The 23,773-nt window shown below is 43.1% G+C and overlaps 2 protein-coding genes across 7 annotated transcripts in view; both read left to right on the forward strand.

Moving 5' to 3' along the window:
- CD81 (CD81 molecule) overlaps nucleotides 1-4,629 on the forward strand; it is a 72,688-nt gene extending 68,059 nt beyond the window's left edge. The window contains exon 8 of the mRNA XM_044425542.1: nucleotides 326-4,629. Coding sequence (XP_044281477.1) covers nucleotides 326-388 — 63 coding nt within the window. The 3' untranslated portion in view covers nucleotides 389-4,629. The remainder of the gene's footprint in view (nucleotides 1-325) is intronic.
- Nucleotides 4,630-5,443: 814 nt separating this feature from the next.
- On the forward strand, nucleotides 5,444-23,724 carry TSSC4 (tumor suppressing subtransferable candidate 4). Of its 6 annotated transcripts, none has more exons than XM_044425536.1 (6): nucleotides 5,444-8,226; nucleotides 11,863-11,963; nucleotides 15,153-17,614; nucleotides 17,751-17,876; nucleotides 19,508-19,617; nucleotides 21,649-23,724. In XM_044425536.1, exon 6 carries the CDS (start codon nucleotides 21,735-21,737, stop codon nucleotides 22,785-22,787), a length of 1,053 nt encoding a protein of 350 aa, XP_044281471.1. In that variant the 5' UTR covers nucleotides 5,444-8,226; nucleotides 11,863-11,963; nucleotides 15,153-17,614; nucleotides 17,751-17,876; nucleotides 19,508-19,617; nucleotides 21,649-21,734; the 3' UTR covers nucleotides 22,788-23,724. The 6 variants fall into 6 exon arrangements, with proteins under 6 accessions (XP_044281471.1, XP_044281472.1, XP_044281473.1 ...); XM_044425537.1 differs by having other exon boundaries at nucleotides 17,382-17,614; XM_044425538.1 differs by lacking the exon at nucleotides 15,153-17,614.
- The last annotated feature ends 49 nt before the right edge of the window (nucleotides 23,725-23,773 follow it).

Consider the following 23,773-nt stretch of genomic DNA (forward strand, 5'->3'; position numbering starts at 1 on the left):
AACCAAATCACACTTCAGTGATGGACTTCAGAAAATCTACAGGCAGGTGTGGCCAGAGGCAAAACAAGGTAGGGCAAGAAACTCCAAAAATGCCACCACATTTAAGCTTAAATCTCTTAATGCTAGTAAGGAGCCAGGAGTAGCTCAGCCACATGAGAGATATTCCAGCTTTTTAGAATGGGAGGCTACTGCCCAAAAGCCAAGAACCCATCAGCTGAGTGGGAGAAGTGGGGAGGGCAGTGTTCCTGGAGATCCCCAGAAGGCAAGATTTAGCCCCAGTCTTCAAGGATCGAACTCTGTTTCTGTGTTTCCTGCTGGCCCATAGATCTTGGAAATGATTTTGAGCATGGTGCTCTGTTGTGGCATCAGGAACAGCTCCGTCTATTGAGAAGTGGAAGGGCAGAAGCGAAGCAATGGTGCCGAAGGGACCCCAAAGTGCCGCTGTCTGACCAGGAGACACTTCCAACAGAAGACAAAGAAAAATATGTATATAAATATTTCAGATATTACCATACAGTACTTATCATTCTTACTTGGAAGTCTTTTTGTTTGTTTAATGGTGGGGGAGGGGAGGGGGGAGTTTTCTGTATAATTGTGGATGAATTAGTTACGAATTGGTTTGTGTGGTAGAAAAGCTATCATACCAGTGGTTCCAGGCCTTTATTAAAGATAGCCTTTTTCTTTTGTTTCTCCCCCTCTCCATTGTTCCTGTGGTGCCCACATGAAATTAAAGAAAGTTTACAAAGGTGCCATTCTTTTATCAGGAACTGATTTTTTTTTCACTTTTATTCCCCAGTAGTGTTTACTGGGGAAGAGGTGGGTAAACTGAAATAGTCCTTTTGACTCCTAATCCTAGCATTTCTTGTTCTAACATTATCTTCCTTGGATTCTAAACTGTGGGCAATGTATGACTTTCCAGAGATAGGCCTACAATTTCCTTCAGCTCTAGCCATCAGAGTCCATGATGAGGGATCATGGGAATTGTGGGCCAAACCATCTGGAGGCTCACAAGGTGCCCATCCCTGGTTTATAAGGATTCTTGGTCTAAATCTGTATAAGACTGCAAGAGTGCATTGCTACTTCCAGTTTGTTATTAACCACACATGTGACAGTGCTTTTCACAACATTCTCCACCCCTTTCAATGAGGAGACTTCTTTCATCAATTTGCATGGCAGTCCATTATGTCTCCTGGTGTGACAACATCAGTGTAAGTCAAAGTTAAATCTTTGGAATTCCAAAACAGGGAGGATTTTTAGATAAAAAAGAAAACTAAATAGGCTGATTGTGGAATGGCAGCACGTTTTATATGTCACTGCTTAAAGTGAACTCCCACCTTTGTACTTACGTAATTAGTGCTGAATGCAGGTACTCTCTGATGGCAATTACTTGGTAAATGCATAGAATTCTAATGATGCAAGAAAGTATCTGTTGAAGGAAATTGTTGGATACCGGTTTCTTTAAAAAATCCCTAATTTTAATGGAGGCATATATTCTTGTGCCTTTATAAAACCTGGAATACTAGGGCTGGATAATAGCTAACTGGATGTATATGAGTATGTCTTTGCAAACAGAGTTTAGAACAAGTTCGCTCTATGCACCAGAAGTAAAAAGCATGGAATCCAAGACTGCACAGTTGGAAGGTTGCTTATATGGCAGGACTTCAGCCTACTCGCCTCTCCTCTGCAGTCCCCCACACTGCCCCAAATTCTCTGCCACAACCTTCCAAAGCAGATTTTAACAGAGTATAGGGTCTGAAAGGGGAGGGGGAATTGTCCATATCCCACTTCCACTGACAGAAGCAGTTCCATCAGCAGATCAACAATACAATTCCACATATAGTAAGAGACCCATGTGCTTCCTAAGCTAAGCCATGTTGATACCCCCTTCCCCGCTTGACCTAGTTTGTAATATTAGACTATTCGCCCGCCCAATAAAAATAGCCTATTGATCTCTGCAACTTGAACAAGAGTTCAGTGGGTGCAAGAGGTCCTGTTTGCTACCCAGGTTCCACAAAGCCCTTCCTTACTCTAACATGGGCATGGTCAAAGGGACTTTTAAAGAACAGCAGTGCAGGCTTATTTAGCACAGATGCGTCTTATCCTCTCATACCACTTAGTAGTTCAAGTTTACATGCTCTTCAGGCAGAAATAATTTTTAATCTTGGTTTTCCCCTGCTGTATTCTCCCTATGGACTCTGTGCCTTTTCGATGAGCATGGGGACAACATAAACAGAAGTGAGAGACTCAAACAGGGGTGCAGATATAATCTTCCAGCACTGGCTAGAATGCTTTTAAAGCACATTTAGAAGAACTGCACTAGTAATGAAGACCCCTGCAATAGCTTCATTTCCTCTTCTAAATATAGCAAGTAGAGCACTTTTAGAGGCTCACTGCAAAGATACGCATAGACTGAGGCACAGCAGAAAATACTGAGTGGGGGTTTCTCCTCTCTCCTTTTCCCTTTCTGGCATGGCTAGCTCCCACTATCTCAACATTCTTTAAAAAGCTACTCCAAATCAAACTCTGCTCATAGTGTCCTAAGGAAGCAATGTCTCAGAGTCTTGCAGGATGTTGTTCATGGGAATTGGGAAGACCTCTTTTAGCCTTAGAAATAGCCTTAAAGCAACACTGCCCGAATGTCAAGCTTTGCATGCACTGGAAACAGAAATTGATTCTACCAACCTATCCACCCTTCAGAGGCTTTAGAGTCACATGTTCCAGTATAATATGCTGTATGTACAATTTGTAGGTATCAACTGTGCATGTCCATTTATTTACATACACACACAGACATATATGCACATTGGGGTTACCAGCGTACAGAATGGATATGTGTAACTCACTGCCTTTTGTCGAGCGTCTTTGAGAAATGTATATTATGCACCACCAGACATCTTGTGTTTTGTTTTTCCTATGCCGTATGTTTGATATTGTTCCGCATTCAGCTGATGTGTGTAAGCAGCCCAAGCTCTGTTTGGAAGAGTCACAGCTCTGTCCTCCAAGAATGGAAGATAAGTTGAGCACATTCTTAGGAAACGTGTTTTGCTGTAGGCAGAGGATGCTGTTTCTATACAGTGCAGATGTCTCTTGGCCACACTGCATTAATGCAGGAGAAGGAGAAGCCTATGGTCCACCTTTTCCACAGCTTGTCTTAGGAGCAAGGCACAACTGTACATTGCACGTGAGTCTGTGTAACCATGTCTTGTCATATTTTTACTTTGAAAGCAGCTTCCAGAGGGTGTGGCTTTTGGGAAAATCGAAGAGGAGTGCTTAGCATGATGAGTGCTTAAGTTATTTGAAACTTCATATACGGGGAGCAACTGTAAAACACTTTTTGAATAAAAAGGCAGTTGAGAAAGGCCTACATTTATGTGTGCACCCTCTGTTACTCCTCTGCTCTCTGGTGACTGCTTTTTATTTATTTTATTTTTTCATATAAAAACAAACATTTATTTGCATGTGTGTAGTATGTACTGCAAGAGCTAAGCATGGAGAACTGAAAAGTTATAAGGAAAATCAAAAGGTACTCCTGCCTATGTGATTAGTAAGATGTGAATTTTGCCTTCCTCAAAAAGGAAGCCTGAGTAGGAAACTGAGCTCCAAGGGCCAGGAACATTCATCGATGGCACCATTTTGATATAAGCAGAAACCAAGCAGATGAGGAGTGTTCTCCTATGAGAAGAAAGGTTTCTGAAAGCAGGTGGTGAAAACATAGCACTGGTCTATAGAAACAGCAGATTGCACTGTGAAACTGTTTCTAGATTGACACGTTTCCTTCATGTAGGATTTCTTTACCTTTCTGGCAAAGTGCACACATGTGTGCTGTTCCTGTAAACTGGGTTTAAGGCCTCTTTCAGTGCCAATAATGGCAGGATATTTTCCCATTTTGTTTTTCAAGACTGCAAGGAATCAAGGGATCACCAAGAGGGAAACACAGGCAGCTTCGTAATATCAAGACGGGTTGATCAGTTGCTAGATAAATCATCCCCAGTGGCAACACCTGCTGTGAAAGCCTGCTTTAAAAGTGCCTACTTAGGAATGGGCGGCATGAGGAATGTCTTCCAATATGGCTCTAGCATGTAAAAGATGAGAAGCTTGTGTTAAGAGAGACTTATTCCTAAAATGAGGTGGAAAGGGAAGAGAATGAAGGATTTACACTGATTCTTCTGTAAAGCAAAGAACCAGAGCCATTTTTGTTTTGAAATCTTAGGTTATCTTGCAGAGTTTTCGAACCAAATGCAGTATGTTACCTTTACCAAGGTTTGTGGCTGCATTGTGGTTCCTCAGAGAACCACCATGGGTCAGGTTGGGCTTTGGGCTGTCTCTGCCCAAAAGGCTTGCTTTCGTAAGGTTGTGTCTAGGCAAAAATTATGGACAACTCTCCTGTAAGCCAAAAGGGATACACTGTGTTCCCTTTCACTGTTGGGATCTGTGCCAATCAAAACAGGGCTAATTACGAGGCAGTCCGCAGAGGAAGGCCAGACAGAGCTGCTGGCCACACTGGGCTGGAAGCCTGGGTTTCTTTTGTACCATGGAGCATGCCGCAACCTATGCGTGTGTATTAACAACCATTTCTCTGCCTTTTTTTGGTCACCTCTTGACTTTTTAATAAACGTTTTCTCGTGTGCATTTGTGTGGTGAAGCTGTATGTTTCCTACAGCCAGTGAATATTACCACCTGAACGCTTCAACCATCACTTCTCTGCAGCACTGGCAAAGCCAGCCTTGGGTACAGAGAACAAATGGGGTGTGGCAAAGGAGAGAAGGGAAGACTGGGATGACCACTGGCCAGCTGACTCTTGCCCTTTAAAATAAAATTTTTAAAAAGCAGCTGCAAAGCAACTCCACTGGTTCCAGAACAGATGGAGCTTAATCTAGGCTGGGGATAACATTAGGGTCTGAAATGCAACATGGACCAGCCTAAAGCACTGTGCACCTCCAACTGTAACCCAGCTCCAGCTGGGCTGCACCATTGCCCACTGCAGCTACGGGGGGCAAAAAACCAATGTCCAAGAGTGAGAACATACAGAGATCTATAATCCTTCAAGCTGTCTCTTGTTGGGTAAAGCAAATAGTTTGGCCTTGCTAGAAAAGGAAATCAGCTGATACAACTGAGGAGACTGATCTGTTGCCACTTCTTTTCCACTACCCGTTTCTTGCTCCCCTAGGCTGTGCTTCTCAGAAATCATGTCCACTTGCTGTTGTCTTGCTTGTTTATCTGAATGTTAAAGGAATCTGTCAAAGTTACTTTTTTTTAAATGATATATGAAAACAAAACAACCTAAAAACCTAGTGGTGTACTGTCAGATTTATTTCTTCCTTAACACCATGGAATCACTGCTAATTCTGGCTTTATGGATGAAATCCAACTTGGTGAATTCTGCTTCCTTAATATTTCCTTTTGAGGTTTTTGTTCTTCTTCCTGTTTAAAATCAATAGTTGGTCACTTCCTGTTCCAAAAATATATATGAAAAGATGCTGCTGTTAAAAAGCTGCAATACCTCATCCTGGTATTGTGCAGCATGACTCCCGTATCTCATCTGTGTCATTCAAACAGTCTTCTCAAGAGCAGAATAATGAATTCCGCATAAAGATAGTGTTGATAAAGATCTGGGTAAGTGGGAACAATTACCAAGAGCTTTCAAGTGGTGAAGTCTCATTCAATGCTCAGTTCTGTAAATTTTGAGTAACTTGGAATTTACTGAAATACTTCACTGAATTTACTGAAATTTACCAATCTGAAATACTTCAACAACTTGTAATGTCAGCGGTGGGAATGGCTTGTACCCTCCTCACATCTTAATATGCATGGAATACACAAGGCCAATCTGAGCCACATGTGGCCTTCAGGAGTTTTTGTGTAGCCTGTCAAAAGATGCTAAAAGGACTTCTGCCGTGACTGCCAACATTGCTGCAACCCGGCAAATGACCAATGAGCCACCAAATGTGGTGGAGCAGCTGCTCTTGCTGCTGGGGCCTCTTGAGTGCAGGAGCCAGAAGAAAGTAAGAGAAACTGCTGGATCAGACCAAGGGTCCATCTACTATCCGTCATTAGATTAGATTAGATTTTAACACCGGAATGTTTTCGCTCAGCAGCAAACCAGCTGCACACAGGAAACCTACAGGTGGGACATCTATTGGTTTGCTTGCTTGTATTCTCCTTTATTCCTAAAAGAAACCTAAGGAAGCTTACGTAATCCACCCGCTTTCCATTTTATCTTCACAACAACCCCATGAGGTAAGTCAAAACATGAATGCAACAGCACCCTCCTGCTTATGTTCTCCAAAAACTGGTGCACGGAAGCATGCTGGCTGTGATGCTGGAGGCAGCTGTCAGGATAAGGCGATTGATAGCCTCATCTTCCATTAATTTGTCCTGTCTTCATTTAGAGACATCCCAGTTGCTGGCCATTGCTACATCTTCAACAGATTCCATACTTTTATTAAGCACTGTCTGAAGAAGTACTTCCTTGTGTAGACTCTGAATGTCTCACCAATCAGTTTCATGGGATGACCCCAGGTACTCGTATTAGGATGAGGAGAAAAATGTCTCCTTATCTGTTAGCTCCACACCATGCCTTAAGTTGGCTCCCCTTACTAAGCCAAACAATCCCTGCTGTTGTAAACTTTCCTCATAAGGGAGTTGCTTCAATTGCCCCTTTCAGCTCTTTTTCCAAACCTATACAGTATACGTCCGTGAAGTCGTGGTTCAGCGTTCGCGGCTTCGGTCTTTCACAGGATTTTTCTCTGAGCGAGTCCAAGCCAATCTTGCAAGTAAGCCAGCACCTCCCCGTGCAGCAGCTTACTTGCAAGGAGATTGTTTCCTCAGAGTTTGGACTCACTCAGAGAAAATCTCTGTGCGCGCACCCCCCACCCGCACTGCCTTGGCGGCCGGCGCCCATCACTGGCACCAAATTCATGGTTTTTCACAATTTGTGGGTGCTTTAGGAATGTAACCCCTGCAAATTTCAGGGGATTACTGTACACTGTTTTAATTGTGGTTGCAACATAGATCTGTAAACTGGAACAAGATCTTGGTAGTTGTACTTTCATTACTTTCCTAATTACACCTAATTTTTTTTTGCAGCTGCTGCAGAAGGGGTTGACATTTTCTGCTAGCTGTCTACCACAACCCCAAGTTCTCTTTCTGGGTCAGACACTACTACCTCAGATCCCAACCAGCTTAAGCCTTGATGGCTGTTGGTTGTGTTTGTCCTGGTGTTTGTTACTATATACTTGCTTTCATCAGTGGTTTTCAACCTTCCCACAGCTGGGGACTGATAAAAACAGGGAAACCAGCTCGGGGACCATTGAGGCAGAAACAGAAAGCACCACACACACAATACAGCATTCTGTGTATTAGTTTCCAAACACAAGGCCAAAAAACGCTAAAACAACCAGAAACAGCAGCAAAAAATACCAGCAAAAGAACAAAATACTAAAATTGGCGTGGTGTGGCTCCCACCCGGCTCCCACCGAGCCATCTCTCCCGTCCCTGGGCCTTCCAGTGGCATCAGCACACCCCCATGAATGTGATGCCAACTGAGGAAGAGGTGGCGGAGCACAGCCAGCCGCCATGCTGGTCTCGCGAGTGGGATGTGGGCCCCCGATGGCCCAGCAGGAAATCTCCCACAGACCAGTGGTTGAAAACCACTGGCTTACATGAACAGCATTTGCCAATTTGATCTCCTTTGGCAGTTAAGAGAGATTTTTTGGAACTACTCACAAACTTCTGCTAAGTAATTTGTTATCCCCAGCAAACTTGGCCTCTTCGCTGCTCATTCCTAACTCCAGATCATTTATGAACAAGTGGGAAAGATCTATGTAGGATCTTAGTGCTCACATTCCTTCACTGGATGAATTTGCTATTTATCCTCACTCTCTGCTTTCTGATTTTAACTAATTATTGATCCATAAGAGGACTTCTCTTATTCCATGACTGCTAAATTTGCTCCCACTTTTGTCACCACTGTTTGCCTCCATTCATTGGGCTGCCAGATGCTCAAGCAGGCACTGTGGCCACGCCACTCAGCTGTTGCAAATGACAGGTGTTGCAAAGAAGAAAAGAAACTTTAACTCTGGTTGTTGTTTGCATTGCAGCCGAGAAAATGACTCACGCTTTGGCCCTGTGTCCTTTCAATACGCTGCCTCCAAGCACGGAAAGCAGCCCTTGGCATGAAAGAGGCTATGCCCCCTGGGACAGTCCTTAGCAAAGGACACATTTCAGGTATTCAACACACTCCTCATAGCCTCCTCCCTTTCTTCCTCACAGCACTTACCATACAGCCAGTTTGGTCTGGCCTTCTCAGGAACCACTGGAATAATAATTCTAAGCAGCTGCTGGGTGCTGCATTCTGTCCATCCTGCCCCCCCTCCCCACTTCCTGCCAAACAGCTGCTTTGAGGAAAGTTTAACCTTCTGGAAGGGGCTCCAGGCATTGTTTGTAAAGCTGCTTCACTGAAGAGCCGAGAATCTGTGTGCCTACACACTAGTATGCATAGACACAATTTAAAGAAACTCTCATGGACGGTGTAGAATGATCGTGGCTAAGAAGCAAGTTTTGTGGAGATGGAGTGGCCAGCAGCTCAGCCTGAAAGGTTGGCTCATGCACTATCAACAAGAATGTAGTTTTTGATAACACCATAGTAGATGTGATGGGATTATGAGCTGTGGGCTGAAAGGACTATTTATTTATTTAAACCATTTTTATGCCGCCCCATTTGCAAAAGCCTCGGGGCAGCTTACAGCAATAATAAATAAACATAAATAAACAACTTGTACAATTAGAGTTAAAAAACCGGAAGCATCTCGGCATATACCTAAAAATTCCATAAATACAATTCATAAGTTAACAATTAAAATAACTTTTAAATAAAAAGGTCTTGGCCTGGCGCCGAAAAACAAATAACAACGGCGCCAGGTAGACCTCTCTGGGGAGCGCATTCCATAGTTGGGGTGCCACCACAGAGAAGGCCCTCCTCCAGGTACCCTCCTAATATCTTTCACGGAGGGTTCCTGGAGAAGGGCCTCTGCTGCCGATCTCAAGGGGCGGGAGGGCATATATGGACGCAAGCGTTCCTTTAGATAACCAGGTCCCAAGCCGTTAAGGGCTTTATAGGTGATAACCAACACCTTGAATTGGGCCCGGACTTCAATGGGGAGCCAGTGAAGCTGACGGAGAACTGGGGTTATATGAGAACAACGCCCAGTCCCCGTCAGCAACCTGGCAGCTCTGTTTTGCACCAACTGAAGTATCCAGACCGTCTTCAAGGGTAGTCCCACGTAGAGCGTGTTACAGAAATCTAATCGGGAAATTACCAGTGCATGAGTCACTGTCGCCAGGCAATCCTTCTCCAGGTAGGGACGCAGCTGATGGATCAGCCGAAGCTGAAGGAAAGCGCTCCTCGCCACCGCCGTCACCTGAGCTTCTAATGACAGCTCAGGGTTGAGGAGCACTCCCAAGCTGCAAACCTTGTCCCTAAGAGGGAGTGCAACCCCATTCAGGACAAGGTCCAGGTCCCCCACCCTGAAGCCCCAACCACCTACCAACAGGAGCTCCGTCTTGTCTGGATTGAGCTTCAGTTTATTGGCCCTCATCCAGCCCATTACCTCGGCCAGGCACTGGTTCAGTATAGCCACTGACTCACCTGGATTGGTTGAGAACGAGAGGTAGAGCTGGGTATCATCAGCGTACTGATGATTCCGCAGCCCACACCTCCTAATGACCTCTCCCAGCAGTTTCATGTAGATGTTGAATAGCAAGGGGAACAAAATGGACCCCTGTGGAACTCCATGGCATAACTGCCATGGCGCAGAGCCATAGTCCCCCAGCACCACCTTCTGGAATCAGCCATTGAGATAGGAGCGGAACCACCACAGAGCAGTGCCTCCAACTCCCAGTCCCGCTAGCCTATCTAGAAGGATACCATGGTCGATGGTATCGAAAGCCGCTGAGAGGTCCAGGAGAACCAACAGGGACGAACTCCCCCTGTTTCTCTCCCTGCACAGGTCATCGTACAGGGTGACCAAGGCAGATTCAGTACCATACCCGGGTCTGAAGCCAGACTGAAATGGGTCCAGATAATCAGTTTCATCCAGGATTGCTTGGAGTTGTCCTGCCACCACCCGCTCTAACACCTTGCCCTAGAACGGGAAGTTGGCCACCGGTCTATAATTGGCGGCCATCTCTGGATCCAGGGATGCCTTCTTTAGGACTGGCCGGACTACCGCCTCCTTTAAAGGGGCAGGTACCCAGCCGTCCCTTAGAGAGGCATTGACAACCTCCAGGATCCAGGTCCCTATCCCGTCCTTGGTTTTCTTGAGTAGCCAAGATGGACAAGGGTCCAGTAAGCAGGTGGTAGGACGTACTTGTCCAAGTGATTGGCTGGTAATGTTAACACACATTAACATTAGCAATGATTAGGCTGTGATTGCAGATTTGTTCTTGTTTTGGATTCATGAAAAATCAACAACTGAAGAAAAACATTGGGTGATCGTAAAAATAGAGGAGCACATTGGTTTGTTCTCTGGAACAAATAAGGCTGCAAAACCCCATGCACATTGACCTGGTAGTAAGCCCCACTAAACCCGAAAGAACTTGCTTCTGATACACATGCAGAAGACCATGTTCTAAGTGAGTAAATGGTGTCAATACTAGAGGAAAAGGTAGGAATGGAAGTGTCTGTAGGTTTGCATCAAACCAGAATAACATAAATAATAACAGATATTGAAGGTGGGTGAGTTTCTTGTGACTAATCTAATTGGTAAGGTCAGTCCAGAAATATTGGACACACATTTTGGGGGTCTTTGTCAGATTAACCAACCCTGTGTACTGATAAAAATGCACTCGTACTAGTTTATTCCCACCCTCACTCTCCAAATCTTCTGCAGTGCTTTATTCCATGCTTTATGCTGTCAGATAACCAATATTATTTACTCTTCCCTAGACTGGTACTAGGATGTTGTGCTCATTTCTCCCAGTAAGGGCAAGTTCCATGTTATGATTTATGGGAAATTTTGCAAGATGCTCTGACCTCATTTTCTTTCACATTCTGGAACTCCAGCGGCTTAAGCTATAGCAGAGAGCTGCAGGTCACAGTCTGTAGAACAGTTTGCATAGTGGCTAGGCCAACACGTATTGAAAGGGTGGCAAGCCAAATTCCAGTTGCAGAAGCACCCCAGAGGGGGTTCCAGCAGTGGGTGAGGGGAAGGGCCTGGGGCAGGGCCAAGGGCAGATATAATTCATGCCAGTTTGCACATTTCCCCAACAAGCATACAAGCATATTTCAATTCTCTGCATATCTACTTGGGAATAAGCTCCTCTACAGCAGCTTTAATGCTACAGTGCAGTATCCAACACCTATACTAGTAATGTACTGATAAACAGACCAGGCTGGTATGATAAGTTTTCCAGGAAAACCCATCATGCCAGCTGATTTACTGGTAGAAACTGCTTACGCTAGCAGTGCATTAGTAGGGAAACTAAATGGGCCATGCTGGATACCACTCAAGGCATTTGTAATTCAGCTATGGTTAAATCCGATCTCTGGTATTATCACTTGTGGGCCATTTGTGAGCTGCATCTGGCTGGAGGTTACCCACACTTGCCTGAATCATGGAGGACTTTGGGCTAGCCTAGTACACCTGGCATTTCTATGCTCTAGTCAAAAAGTGCTAATATGCCTGCTCTGTTTCCCTCGGCTGCTTCAACACCCTGGCTGGAAAGCAGTGTTTTACTCTCTCTTCTTTCTACAACTCATGATTTTATTTTATTTTATTTTTGTATGAGCAAAAAGTCCCCAAACACACACAATTTTGCTTCTGAAAAAAGAACTTCCCCTCTAATTTTGTGCTGCATGTCAAGCTTCACTTCCCCAGGCAGGAACCAGGATGAGCTCCACATCAGTGGAAGGACGGTACATGCAAAGATGAGCAAGATAATCAGCCCTTCCTCAACTGAGAAAGGTGAGCATGCCATAGAGCTCTCCCTAATCTTCTGCATTGTTCAGTGAGATGAAGAAATTGAGTTGACAGCCTTGTATCATCTTTTTCTTCAATAGCAGGACAAAGTTCTTTGCTAAATGAGGTTGTCATTCAAATAGATTAACTGTCCTGGACACAAGAGTTGAAACATGCTTCCTTTAAAAGTCCTTAATAATAAAATGCTGTGAATTGATAAGATGAACACACATTCAAATATCTGAGTCATCAGAAGTTCAGGTGTAAAGTGGCACAAAGATTCATGGGAACTTAGGAACATTTCAGCTTCTTTATCTAAATGGAGCCCTTCCTCACAAGAGGTTTCCAGCCCCTGGCCTAGAAATGCATTAACGACTGCCCAGTAGGGAGAAAATCAGTTAGTGTTATACCCTATAGAATTATTCCATTATCTCGATTTCCAGATTTCAACCATTTAATTGGAAATAGATCAACAGCTGCCGTTCAGTCACTATCATTAAGATATATGAACACCTGACAAAATGACTCTCTTGCAAGCTCTCATAACAAGGAACATCCTGTTTTAAATTCATTTTCCATGCTATTCCATTTATCTCCAGTTAACTTTGTGCTTCTTGAGGCCCAGTCCTATCAGTGGTTGTACAAGTGAGGATTGGGCTTAAGCAGAGGTGGGCAGCTTGTGGTCCTCCAGATGTTTGACTTGCAGCACCCATGATCCCTCAGCCAAGGCTATACAGCATAGGGCTGATAAGAAGGAGCTGCAGATCAAACTATCTGGAGGGCCATGAGTTGCCCACTCGTGGGCTGAAGGGTCTCCATAGGGTCATAATGGCATCACTTCTGCCCATGCAGAAGTGATGCCCAGTCTCAGCTCCCCACAAAACACCGCTGGCCTCGTATTGGTTTTTGGCTACACATTATTTCAGTATGGTAGGAATTCTACCTGGGGACTAGAAGAGAAGTGGCATTCGCCAAGCCCAAAGTTCATATGTTTCAAAATATGTTTATTTGTGAAACTTTACTCACCCCACCCTGCCATGCCATTAACTTCTCATTTATGGTAACACCTCCTCCAGAGCGGCCATTTATGAACTATTAAAAAAGGGAAACAGGAGACAGTGAGCTGCATAAAATCTGCATGTGTTAATACGCATAGCTGCAAATTTAGAAATAATTGCAATAATGTAAATAGAAACACGCCACCTCACCATAGTGAGAAAAGGATGGAGAGTACGACAGTTTACTACTCTCCTGTGCACACGTCTGTTCAGAAGCTAGTTGTCCAGATGCTAACTTATGATGGACCACAAGTGTGATAGTTATTTTTAAACTGGAATTGAACAGGAAAGTCCTTCAAACAAAGGGTGGTCCTCAATAAAAAAAGGACACCTGGCAACCCTATCTCACACAATTAATGACAACATTTTATATTTGGGAACAGTAACTGGATTTTCAAATAGGAATCCCTGTATTTCTGGTTTAAATCTCCTTTTTCACATCAGAATAAAGATTTTTTTTTTCCTCATCTGGTATGCCAATGCTGTGCAACATACTTAAAAAAGAGCTCACTTGACATAAACTGCTGTAATTAGCAGTCCTCCAGAAGACATATGGATTTAAACTGATGATGCAAATGAAATGACAGCAGTTTATGTTACAGAGGGCACATGATGAAGGACGTACTTTTTTTTTTTTTAAGGAAGATCTAAAAGTCCATGGCATCACAATTAACCTTGGAAGAACTGCAAGCATAGGAGGCTTTGCTGATTTCCTTTGGGCTGTATTGCTTCTGACAAAGAAAACTTCACCAGGGACATAAAGTAGATGTTATTTCCACTGTTTACAAATTTACCAAGCAGAAACTCTCCTCCCAGTTTCCTGGAGATTTGCATCAGAGCCTAAGTAAGATCCAGGACTGCACCCTTACAGAGGCTGTTAGACCCAAATACTTCAGGAGCAAGAGAACTGAGCTGTCATCATCTCCAACTCTTTAAACTGTTTTCAACAATCATGCATGAAAAGCATTTGTAGGGGCCTTCTCAGCAGAAAAAAGAGGATAGAATGTTAAATAAGTAAGACTGCTTTGCCTGAAAACTATGTCGGGTGCAAGCCACATTTCACTGATTGTCAGGCATTTTTCATGCTGTTGTCTACTCAATGACAGACTCAGACTTTCTTTTCAAGGATGCATGAAAATTTAATTCCACTTCAGCTAATATGCATTAGCACTAATTTGAACCTGTGCTAATGTGCCTTAGTACAAGTGTGAACGTGCATGAATATCCCCCAAAAGGAAGGGGAAAAAGACTACGAGTCTGCATAATTTTGTAACTTAGAAAAAGCAGTCCTGTTGAAGGAAATAGCCTTCACTTCTGTTTAGAAGTTCAATCTGCCAGAGATTCTATTAAGACAAGAAGCACTCCAAAAAAGAGAAGAGAAAGTCTAAAGCACAAAGATTTGTACAGCCAGCTCCCTGCTCTTCCCATTACATGGTCTATATTTATAGTACTTATGCACATACTGTTATGTGTTGCATCATGTACATACCGTGGGAGGACATCATGATGGAAAATACATTTAGTGTCTGCAGTTAGCAGCAGTTATCCAGCTTTACGCAAGAGCAATTCACAATTTCTTCAAGCAAGAGCCATTCTCATTTTAGAACAATGGTCACTGTGTAATGTATCTTTTCTAAGCCAATCCGTACTTTTCTTTACCCTTACACAGTTTACCCACTATGTAGGGTCAAAAAGCAGTGAAGAGCTTTCAGGTCAATCGGAAGCCTTTTCTTAGACTAGGCTTGAGACCTTCTTTTACAATTCCCCCTTTGTGCTAACAGCTTTGCTTTGCATTAATACTCATTATTCTCACAACCACAATATAGTCTTCATCTTGCCCAGACTCTAATGATTCACATAGTCACCATGTGATCAGCTCTCCTGTGCATACATTTTTCAATTATTTTTTTTTCAGTAAACAGGTAGCACAATATTTAATGAGAAACATATAAACTATGACAAGTATGATAATGTAGATTACCAAGCCTATTAAGAAACCTTTGAGTAGTGGGGCAAACTGTCTTAAAACACTTGGCAGCCAACCCCACAGGTCCTATTCCTCTGCCTCTAGTCCTTTGTGTAACATCTGAACTTGTTCTTAATCCATGTTGGTCCACCTCTCCTTTCTTGTTGATAGATTCACTACAGGCTTGGTTCATCAGAGCACCCACACTACCTTTTGCTGCCACTAAGGAGTTGAGAGTCATTCCAGTTCACAAAACTAATCCAGGCAAAGAAGATACTTCTATCTGAAGTATTTCAAGTATTTTACTACCAAGGGGTTTTCAATGGCACTCTTTTTTCGGGTGAAATACCCCATGATTCTAACATCTGGTGAGTCAACTTGCAGACCTATGACAATGCGGGATAAATGACATCTTCCAGTCTAATCAAATGGGAGGGTTTTATAGGCCTTATTGCCACACTGAAAAAAAAAGGCAAGCTATGGTCCTAATCTGTAGAGTAACATATTCCTTAACCCTGAATGGCCACCTTCCATAATCCAATAGGCATTGCATATGGAATCCACTGGTTCTCCTTTGGAACATAAATTCCTTCTGCAAACATAGGAGTACACTGGAGTACTGGAAGCATTCTAGCTCAAAATGGAACCAAGTATATCCCGTATATCATTCTCAGCAGCTGCTGCTATAGGCTTTAATGGGGCCATGAAAACCTTAGTAACTTTTGAACCACCGCTCAGAATGTTGCCAAACAGATGAAAGATTGCCTTCCTCAGCAAGCCTGGATAAAGCATATCAGTAGTTTCCACCCACATTGGAAAGAAATGCATGTTTTATTTAAAAAGATTGATTTTTTTCCAGTTTCAGGACCATTTAATTTGTTATATCTGTGGCAAAATTTATTAGATTACTTGAAATTTGCATAGCTGTACATCATGGGTGCCAAGTTTCAAGTTATTAGCTCAACAAGTGTCATCTTCATATACACAACAGACATTGGTGGTTTTAAACCTTTTATACTCCTCCTGTGCCTCTTTACTATTAAAAAAATATAGATGGGGTGCATACAAGAAGATGCACTAGCTCTTCAGTCCCATTCACATTCAGTGCAGCTTACCTCTGGATAGGTATCAATTCACAGGATCACTGAACCAGCTGTGGCTTTTTAAGCCTTTGTGGTGCATGCCCACAACCATTTTGAACATTCAAGACATGCTGGGCAGTGCACCCTGCTATTGACCATGCTACCACCACCCCTTTGCTGGTTTCAGACAACACAATAACCCAGGAGCACTACTTGCTGCAGTTTGAATATTCAAAACGGTCACCAGTTCACACCACAACCCATCAATGGCTGCATCAATTCTGTGAACAGACCCATTGGACCCATTGTATTGAATTGTAGTGTCAGATTTTAGAGAGCTAAAGGAAAACATGGAGTGACAATAGTAACAGCCAACACAGTGCTGCAGTAAACCACACACAGGAAACAAACTCCAGATGCATGATAAATTGCCTTGACAGCACCACACTACCTGTCCTGCCACCTCAGAGCACAGAGCATTTGCTAAGTATGCTGCTGAAACCACAGCCATAAACAAGTGTCTGGTTATTTTTGAAGCTTAGCACTCTGTCTTGCCTTCTCTACTTCAGAAAAAGTGCTAGCAGCTCTTGATAAAAATCTAGGACTTTGTTGGTACCATGATTTGCCGGAATTGTCCTCTCTAACAAAAGTAGAAACAATGACAGAAGCTTGTGCCTTTCTTGTGTACAGGGAAAGCAAATTTTCTGAGTTTTTGAAGATGAACAAGAACAATCCTACTAATGCTTCCTTGCATTAGGAACTGAGAAATAACTGTCCTATATTACTGTCCCCATTTCTCAGGGAGAGGGAGGGGAAGCAGAGAAATATATTCATAGTGCTGACCTAGGAGAATTGTTAGCTGCACCCCTGAAAGGAATTGCTAATGTGGAATAGTGGTTAGAGTTTTGGACTGGGACTTGAGAGATCTGAGTTCTAGTGCAGGTTCATTGGGTGTCTTTGGTCGTCGTGGACATTTGGCCTCCATTCGGCCTATAACCCACCTCACAGAGTTGTTGTGAAGATAAAATGGGGAGGACCATGTATGCCACCTTGGGTTACTTGGAGGAAATTAAGGCAGCATGTAAGTGTAATAAGGTAATAACAGATGAACAAAATTGCTATCCACTTATTATAAGTTGGGGCTAAAGGAGGGCACATTATAACAGCCCTGTAATGTAGTTTGCGGTTAATATTCCCATAGGCAGAGAGAACCCCTACCTGGCTCTTTCCAGGCATGTTCGTGGGCTGGGGAGGATCGCCAATGGGTCCTTTAGGGGATAGGGGTTACAATACCCTCTGTTATGATTCTACACTTCAGGTGGCACTGCGCTGGACAGTGATTGACAGTTGCCCCCTCTTTAAAGGCTCGCCCAACATCCCAGATACAGGCTCTTCTACTCCAACCTGCAAAAGAGAACAGTGATACAGCTGATTCGTATACAAATTTCCAGTGCACTCATGTCCATCTTTTGGAGGGTAAAATCGTCATTTTTGTTGGAATTTCTACGAAAAGAACTCCCACACGAACCCATACTTTGGGTGGCAGCAAAGGTACATCTAGATTAACAGCCGCGAACTCATCTCTTCCCAAATGAAAGCCGCCCTCAGATGTAAGGCAGCATGTTGGGCTGTTACCCCACTCTGAAACAAGAGTGGCCAAGAGCACGTACTCTTCTTGATTTTCTAGCTCTACGGTGAAGACACGCACTTCACGCACCCCACGAGGCGGAGACAAAAACGGCATCCCGAATCGATCGAGAAAAGAGGTCAGAGGAAGAAGTCCGGCTTATCTGCGAGGAGCCTTCTGGGATAGGTAGTCCTAGCTCTCCAAATTAGTGCCGTTTGTTACTGTGCTCTGAAACAGTAAAACTTCATGTCCCAAGCGTGCGCCGGAAGACGGTAGGCCGCGGCAGGATTGCAGTAGTCGGTGCCTGACTGAAGTGAGTTGGTGTAGGGGGGCGGCGAAGGCGCGGAGGGGCCGGCTTGGACGGAGGTAAGAAGAATGGTGCGAGGCTGCCCTGTGGGTGCAACGGGGCTGTTACCCCGCTGGTGATGTCGTTCCCGGGAGCGGCCCGCGGTACTCTCGGTTGTATTAAGGAGAAGGGAGAGAGAATTGCATAGCCGGGTCGGGCCGAAGGTCCAGCACCTAGTTTCTGGAAGTGGCCAGCCAGATGCGCCCGGAAAGCCCACAGGCCGAGCACGAAGTAATAGTTCCTCTCTGCCCCTTCGCACTTGCTTCTGGGGATTCACTGCTTCTGAAGGAGTCGTCTGGGCTAATGGCTCGTAATGGGCCTGCCCTTCGACCATTGTCAAATTCTCTCGGGTCCATTAAAGCAAAATGGAATCCTTTTGAATGTGCGTGCTCGTCACGGAGCGTATCCCTTAAATCGCATCGCCCTCTAGAGAATGAAGCAAAAAAAAAAAAAAAACCCTGCATTCCTGGCCCTCTTTGATACCACCATCTTTTAAAGTCATCTGAATCAGTGTCTGTTGCCATGTCTTGTGGCAGTGAATTCCTCAAGTTAATGCCATGTATGGGGAAGTCCTTTCTTTTGTCTACCCTCAAACTCTGGCATCTTATCAGTGAGTGGAGAAAAATGTCTTCCAGTTGACTCTATTCTAGGTTATTGTTCTTGGCCCAAGCTCCAGAGATTATATATCTATATATAGGGTCATGTGCTTGCCATGGTTGTATAACCTCATGTATTACAATGTCTTCTGCTGGAGGTAGCAACTCTACAAAAGGGAGCACCTCTGCTTCTAAGAACATCAGTGACATTGGTGTTTTATAGCACTCAACAGATTTTTCATAACGTCCTCGTGCTAGCTGTACTCCTGCAAATGATATCTGCAAGTTAAAAGGCTTTTAACATGCTTTTAACTGAAAGCAGGTAGAGAGCTTGCTCATTGTTATTGCTCTATTTGGGGTCAGGAAATACATACACGCTAGTGCTCGTTGTTTAGAAAATGGTGGGAGAAGGAATTGAATTTCCTATAAGTGGCTTTCCTGATAGACTAACCTGGGGTATTCCATTCAGTTAGATGACTTTCTCTAGTTTCCCTGCAATGGTTGGTTTCAATGTGATGATGTCTGGTAGAGTCCTCCTGATGCATGGAGGTCTTGTTTTGGGACAGTGGATCTCAGCCAATGATTTTTGCACTCTGAAAAAGCAGGAGTTACATATTAGTAACTGACTTGTGAGGTCTTTTTGGAATTTGTATGAAAGAGTGCAGCATATTGTAGTTTCTTTTCCTTGGCTTGTATGCTTTTGACAAGTTACAAAAATGTAACTTGATGACAGATACAGCTATGGAGTCCCATTATTTATTGAAAGTCCAACACAAAAACATCTGAATCAGAGCTAAGCATTTATGTATCAGATAATGACAAAACTGAAGACTTGAGTTGCTGCAAGAGTGTGTGTTTTTTTGTTTTTCCTACAGCTGAGATAACAGATCAAAACTAGTATGGAAGATTCTGATGGGGACTTTTCTAACCAGAGAGAAGCCATTCTGTTTGAATTATATACTAATCAGATCACTACAAAGAACCTGTGAGTCTTTTCTTTATGTAATCTGCATTTTCATTTTCCATATATTGCCAGTGAAGAAAACCTAAAGCCTCACTTGAAAAAAAAATACAGCTTGTATGATGTCTATTTTTGGGCCTTTAAATTTTTCCATTTATTTCAGCCTGAGAAATAAAGCTAATAAGAGTAAAATCCTATCTTAAGTTCCAACAGAAAAAGGCCTACAATAAATGTTTGCATTCTTTCTTTCCAGTTCCTCAGTTTCTTGCTACTGTTAAGGAAATTAGTTGAATCTCTTATTAATTGTTCTAGGTTGAATCCATTGCACAAGCAGACATCTACTCACACAATGCAACGTCCCCTTGCTTCTTCTCAGCTTCTGCCTGCAGCACCCACCCTCCTGCCTGTTTGCTCCAAAAGACCAATCTGCTACAGCAGATTTGGGTAGGGCCTGCAGGAGGCAGGGGAACATCTGTTTTGTCCGTTCTCTTTCTGCTGGCAAGTAGCCAGTACCAGATCCATCCTCTGTTTAGAAAATGGACGTCTAACTATCTCTGCAAGTCAGACAGCAGTGTCAGTGTCATGCTGAGGTCCTATATCCAAATAGGTACATTGATGTCTGTGCAACATGTGCAAAAATCTTTTCCCATTTTAAAAGGATTACTTGAAGATTGTATTAGTGCAAGGCTAGAGACAACACATACCAAAATAGCAAGTACTTTTGACATACTGGTTAATTGCTACTCCACGTTTATTTATTTGCGCTGATGACATGTCCAACCTCTTACTGCCAGGGTACAGGATCTGAGAACTTTGGTGTCTTTAACTGATCCAGAGGATGGAGTGCTGGTTCAAACTCCAGATGGTGAGTGGCTAGTAGATTTTTCCATGCCTGTTTACTGTCACCATAAAGTAAGACCTGGTGCAGCTTCCATCCAGTACAATATTTCCCCATCAGTTGCTAGGGGATAAGAAAATTAGTGTTACAGAACCACTGAACAGCACAGGCACCTGGATGGATATAGGAAAAATTAGCATCCACGAAGGCCCTCATGAGAAGAAGTTCATGAGAAAGATGGGATTAAGTTCTCTGAACCAGCTTGGTGTTTAACCACATAAAGATACCAGATAAATTCCATGAATGCTGAATGCCCAGCTCTTTTGTCTTTTTTATAAGTCATTTAAGGAAAATATGAAAATAAAAACTGCTACATTTCAGAGTTGGACACAAGTAATAATGGTACCACATCAGTGCAGACAGTTATAAAAAGATACAGTAGAATAACAATTGCAAAGGAAGAGACACATCTATAAAAGGTTTGGAGGAAGGCCACTGACATATATTCAAGATTATTTTTCAAATGAGAGACAAAACCATATGACTGTTCTGGGGTGAGAGACATTTATCACCAATAGATTTCAATTGTATGTTCTGTATTTGGTTAATTTGTTAGCGTTAGTATTAATTTGGGTCATATTTCTAGCTTGCCTTACACAAATGTTTCTTATAAGGAGGAACATGCCCCATTTAATATATGAAATATTTAGCATTAAATATTTAGACCACAGTATCTGGCAAAGGTATACTGACAACCTAACCATAATTTAAGCATAATTCTCACCTAAAATGAACTTACATTTTGTAAATCTGATCCCAAACCTAGGGCACTAGAAATTGCTCCGCTTACAGTTCTTCTAAAAAAATTATTCTTACCTAATTGTGCCTTGTGGCAGAGGATGTGCTGGTGCATTTAACTAAACAAGGAATGATAGAAACAGGTCTGTAAAATCATAACTGGTATGTGAGGTATAGAGTAGAGTTTTATTTTAAAAAATGTAGACACATTACAGGAAGGGGAGAAATCAGTATGTGGCACATGACAATGTCAAAGTAGTTAAAGATAGTGACTGGGTTGACCATCAAAGCTAATTCTTCTTTTTTCCTTTTTGTCTTTTGGAGTTTTCGGTTTTAAAGTCTCTCTCTTGAAGGACCAGCTGTCATGGTATCCCTCCTTTCCCCAGTTGAACATGTTTAATTGTTCTTTTTTGTTCTAGGCTTTAAACTCCCTGGACAGTTGGAAAACATAACTGGCTGCAGCAGGACCTAATTCAAGTTAGCAGAACCAAATAAATACCCAACGATGGGAGATGAAGGTGCAGGAGAACCTTTTGTGGGTATTGTGGCTGGTGGGGCCACAGATTATGAGGGTGTTCTTCCCTCAGATACAATTTCTTTGAGTGATTCAGATTCTGAGGACTTTGGGTTTGCAGGTGATGCTGAAGTCGATACGGTATCTCCTGAGGACTCCCTTCCCTCGGATGATGTGGTTGGTGGATCAGAAGAAAGTAACAATGCTCTGAACAGGGACCAGAAATCACAGGTCCAGCCATTCCATCTGAAAGGCATGAGTTCCAGCTTTTCCCAGCGTAGCCAGAGCATTTTTGACTGTCTGGAAGGGGCAGCCAAACAGGCAGTGCCCTCAATGGCTGAAGACAATGTAATTGATGGAAGGTTTAAGCGCCCCCTCCCTCCACCCAACGTTTCCAACAAGATACCCATGGAAAGCCCAGGAAGGCAAAGGAGGCCCTCTCCATTTCATATAAGGTCCCAAACAGTTCCTGACTACATAGTACATCCAGAACGTTGGACGAAGTACAGCTTGGAGGATGTGTCAGAGTCCAGTGATAAGACCAACAGGTCAGCTGCCATGGAGTTCCTGGAAGGCTTGACAAAGAGCAGAGGGGAACAAAGCTCCACCTGTCCTGAAGGCTATGCCCCATCTTTTAACCAGGATCCCTCCAGCTCTGGTGCTGGGAGGATTGTCTTTACAAAACCCACAAAGCTAGGTTCAGATCGTTCAGAAAGGAAAAGAGCAGCTGCAAAGGAGAATGAAGAGGCCAAGCCAATCAATCTAAAGCAGGAGCTCAAAGGAAAACCTCCAAATAAGCTTGACACACAGAATGAGGCAGGTGAGGTAATACCAGATACCTCAGAGAGTGGTTTAAAGGAAGTGGAGGATGAAAAGCAGCTGAAGCTTGAGAAAATGATTGTTCAAAGAAGTCTTGAAGCAGATTCTTCGGAGGCAGATGAAGAGAGAGTGGTGGTCACCATGGGCTTCCATGGTAGCAAGAAGAGGGACAGGAAACATTTTCGTCCTAAAGCTAGCCATGATGAAGGGGAGGAAGAATCATAAAAGCTGAAGTTAACACATCTTTCCAGAAGTGTTTTTTCCCTGAAAATATTTCATTGTTTGCATGAGTTTTGGCAAGTTGCTTGTTTTGTTTAGCATGTTTAGCAATTTTTTTGGAGCTGTGACCTAAAATATCCAAAACATTCCATTTAACCCATCCCTCTATGTCTAGAATCAAAACTAGGTGATTTTCATATTTTTAGGTTTTGTTTGAGGTGTTCTGGAAATGCCTACTGAGGTTCTACCTGTGGGAGCAGTCAGTTTTTTTTATGAGTTGTGGTGCAATTCATATGACTGTGTATCCTGTTCAGATTTTGGTGAGCTGCTGCTTTGTTCATCCATTAACTTTTTTGGGATCCTATCAATGAATATCTTAAAGACTGCATCAACCCATTGTTGACAAAATATATTGTGTCGATGAGGTCCAAGATGCATCAGTGTGGGGGTGGTTGCATATGCTTGACTGGCAGCATGTGAAACAAAGATTTCCGCAATGCCAGTGAAAATAAGCACACAGTATACAACGTGCCATTATGTTGTGGAGAGATAGAGTGGAGGATGCATGTTGCAAAGGGCAGCATGGATGGTATCTTGTTTCTCTGTCATATGGCATTTGGCAACAGACGGTTAGTATCATGGAAGTAAGACTTGGAGAAGTGCACGGAGAAGTTTCTTAAAGCACATTATCAGCAAGTGCAGGACTAGAATTCATTGGCTAATGAAAAATGGAGAAAGATCTCAGTCCTGAATTAGCACCAACTGTTGCCATACAACAATGACATTTCCATCTGTATATCCAAGAGCTGCACATTCAAGAGCAGTGATTTCACATTAACTCAATCGGATTTGTTTGGAGGAGAATTCAAATGGTCTTATGAATAAATCTACCATAAGATCTTTTTCTTAGTTCTCTGTGTCAATAAAACTTTACATCACTGCATGCTTTGTTTCCAAATTCTTGTGTGTGGCCCTGTTCACATGTAACAACA

Source organism: Varanus komodoensis, unplaced genomic scaffold (assembly GCF_004798865.1).
Source record: "Varanus komodoensis strain SLA01 unplaced genomic scaffold, ASM479886v1 scaffold16, whole genome shotgun sequence".
In the NCBI taxonomy this organism is placed as follows: Eukaryota; Metazoa; Chordata; class Lepidosauria; order Squamata; family Varanidae; genus Varanus; species Varanus komodoensis.

Coding starts and splice junctions, on each gene's coding strand:
- TSSC4 (XM_044425536.1), top strand. CDS start 21,735: ATGGGAGATGAAGGTGCAGGAGAACCTTTTGTGGGTATTGTGGCTGGT.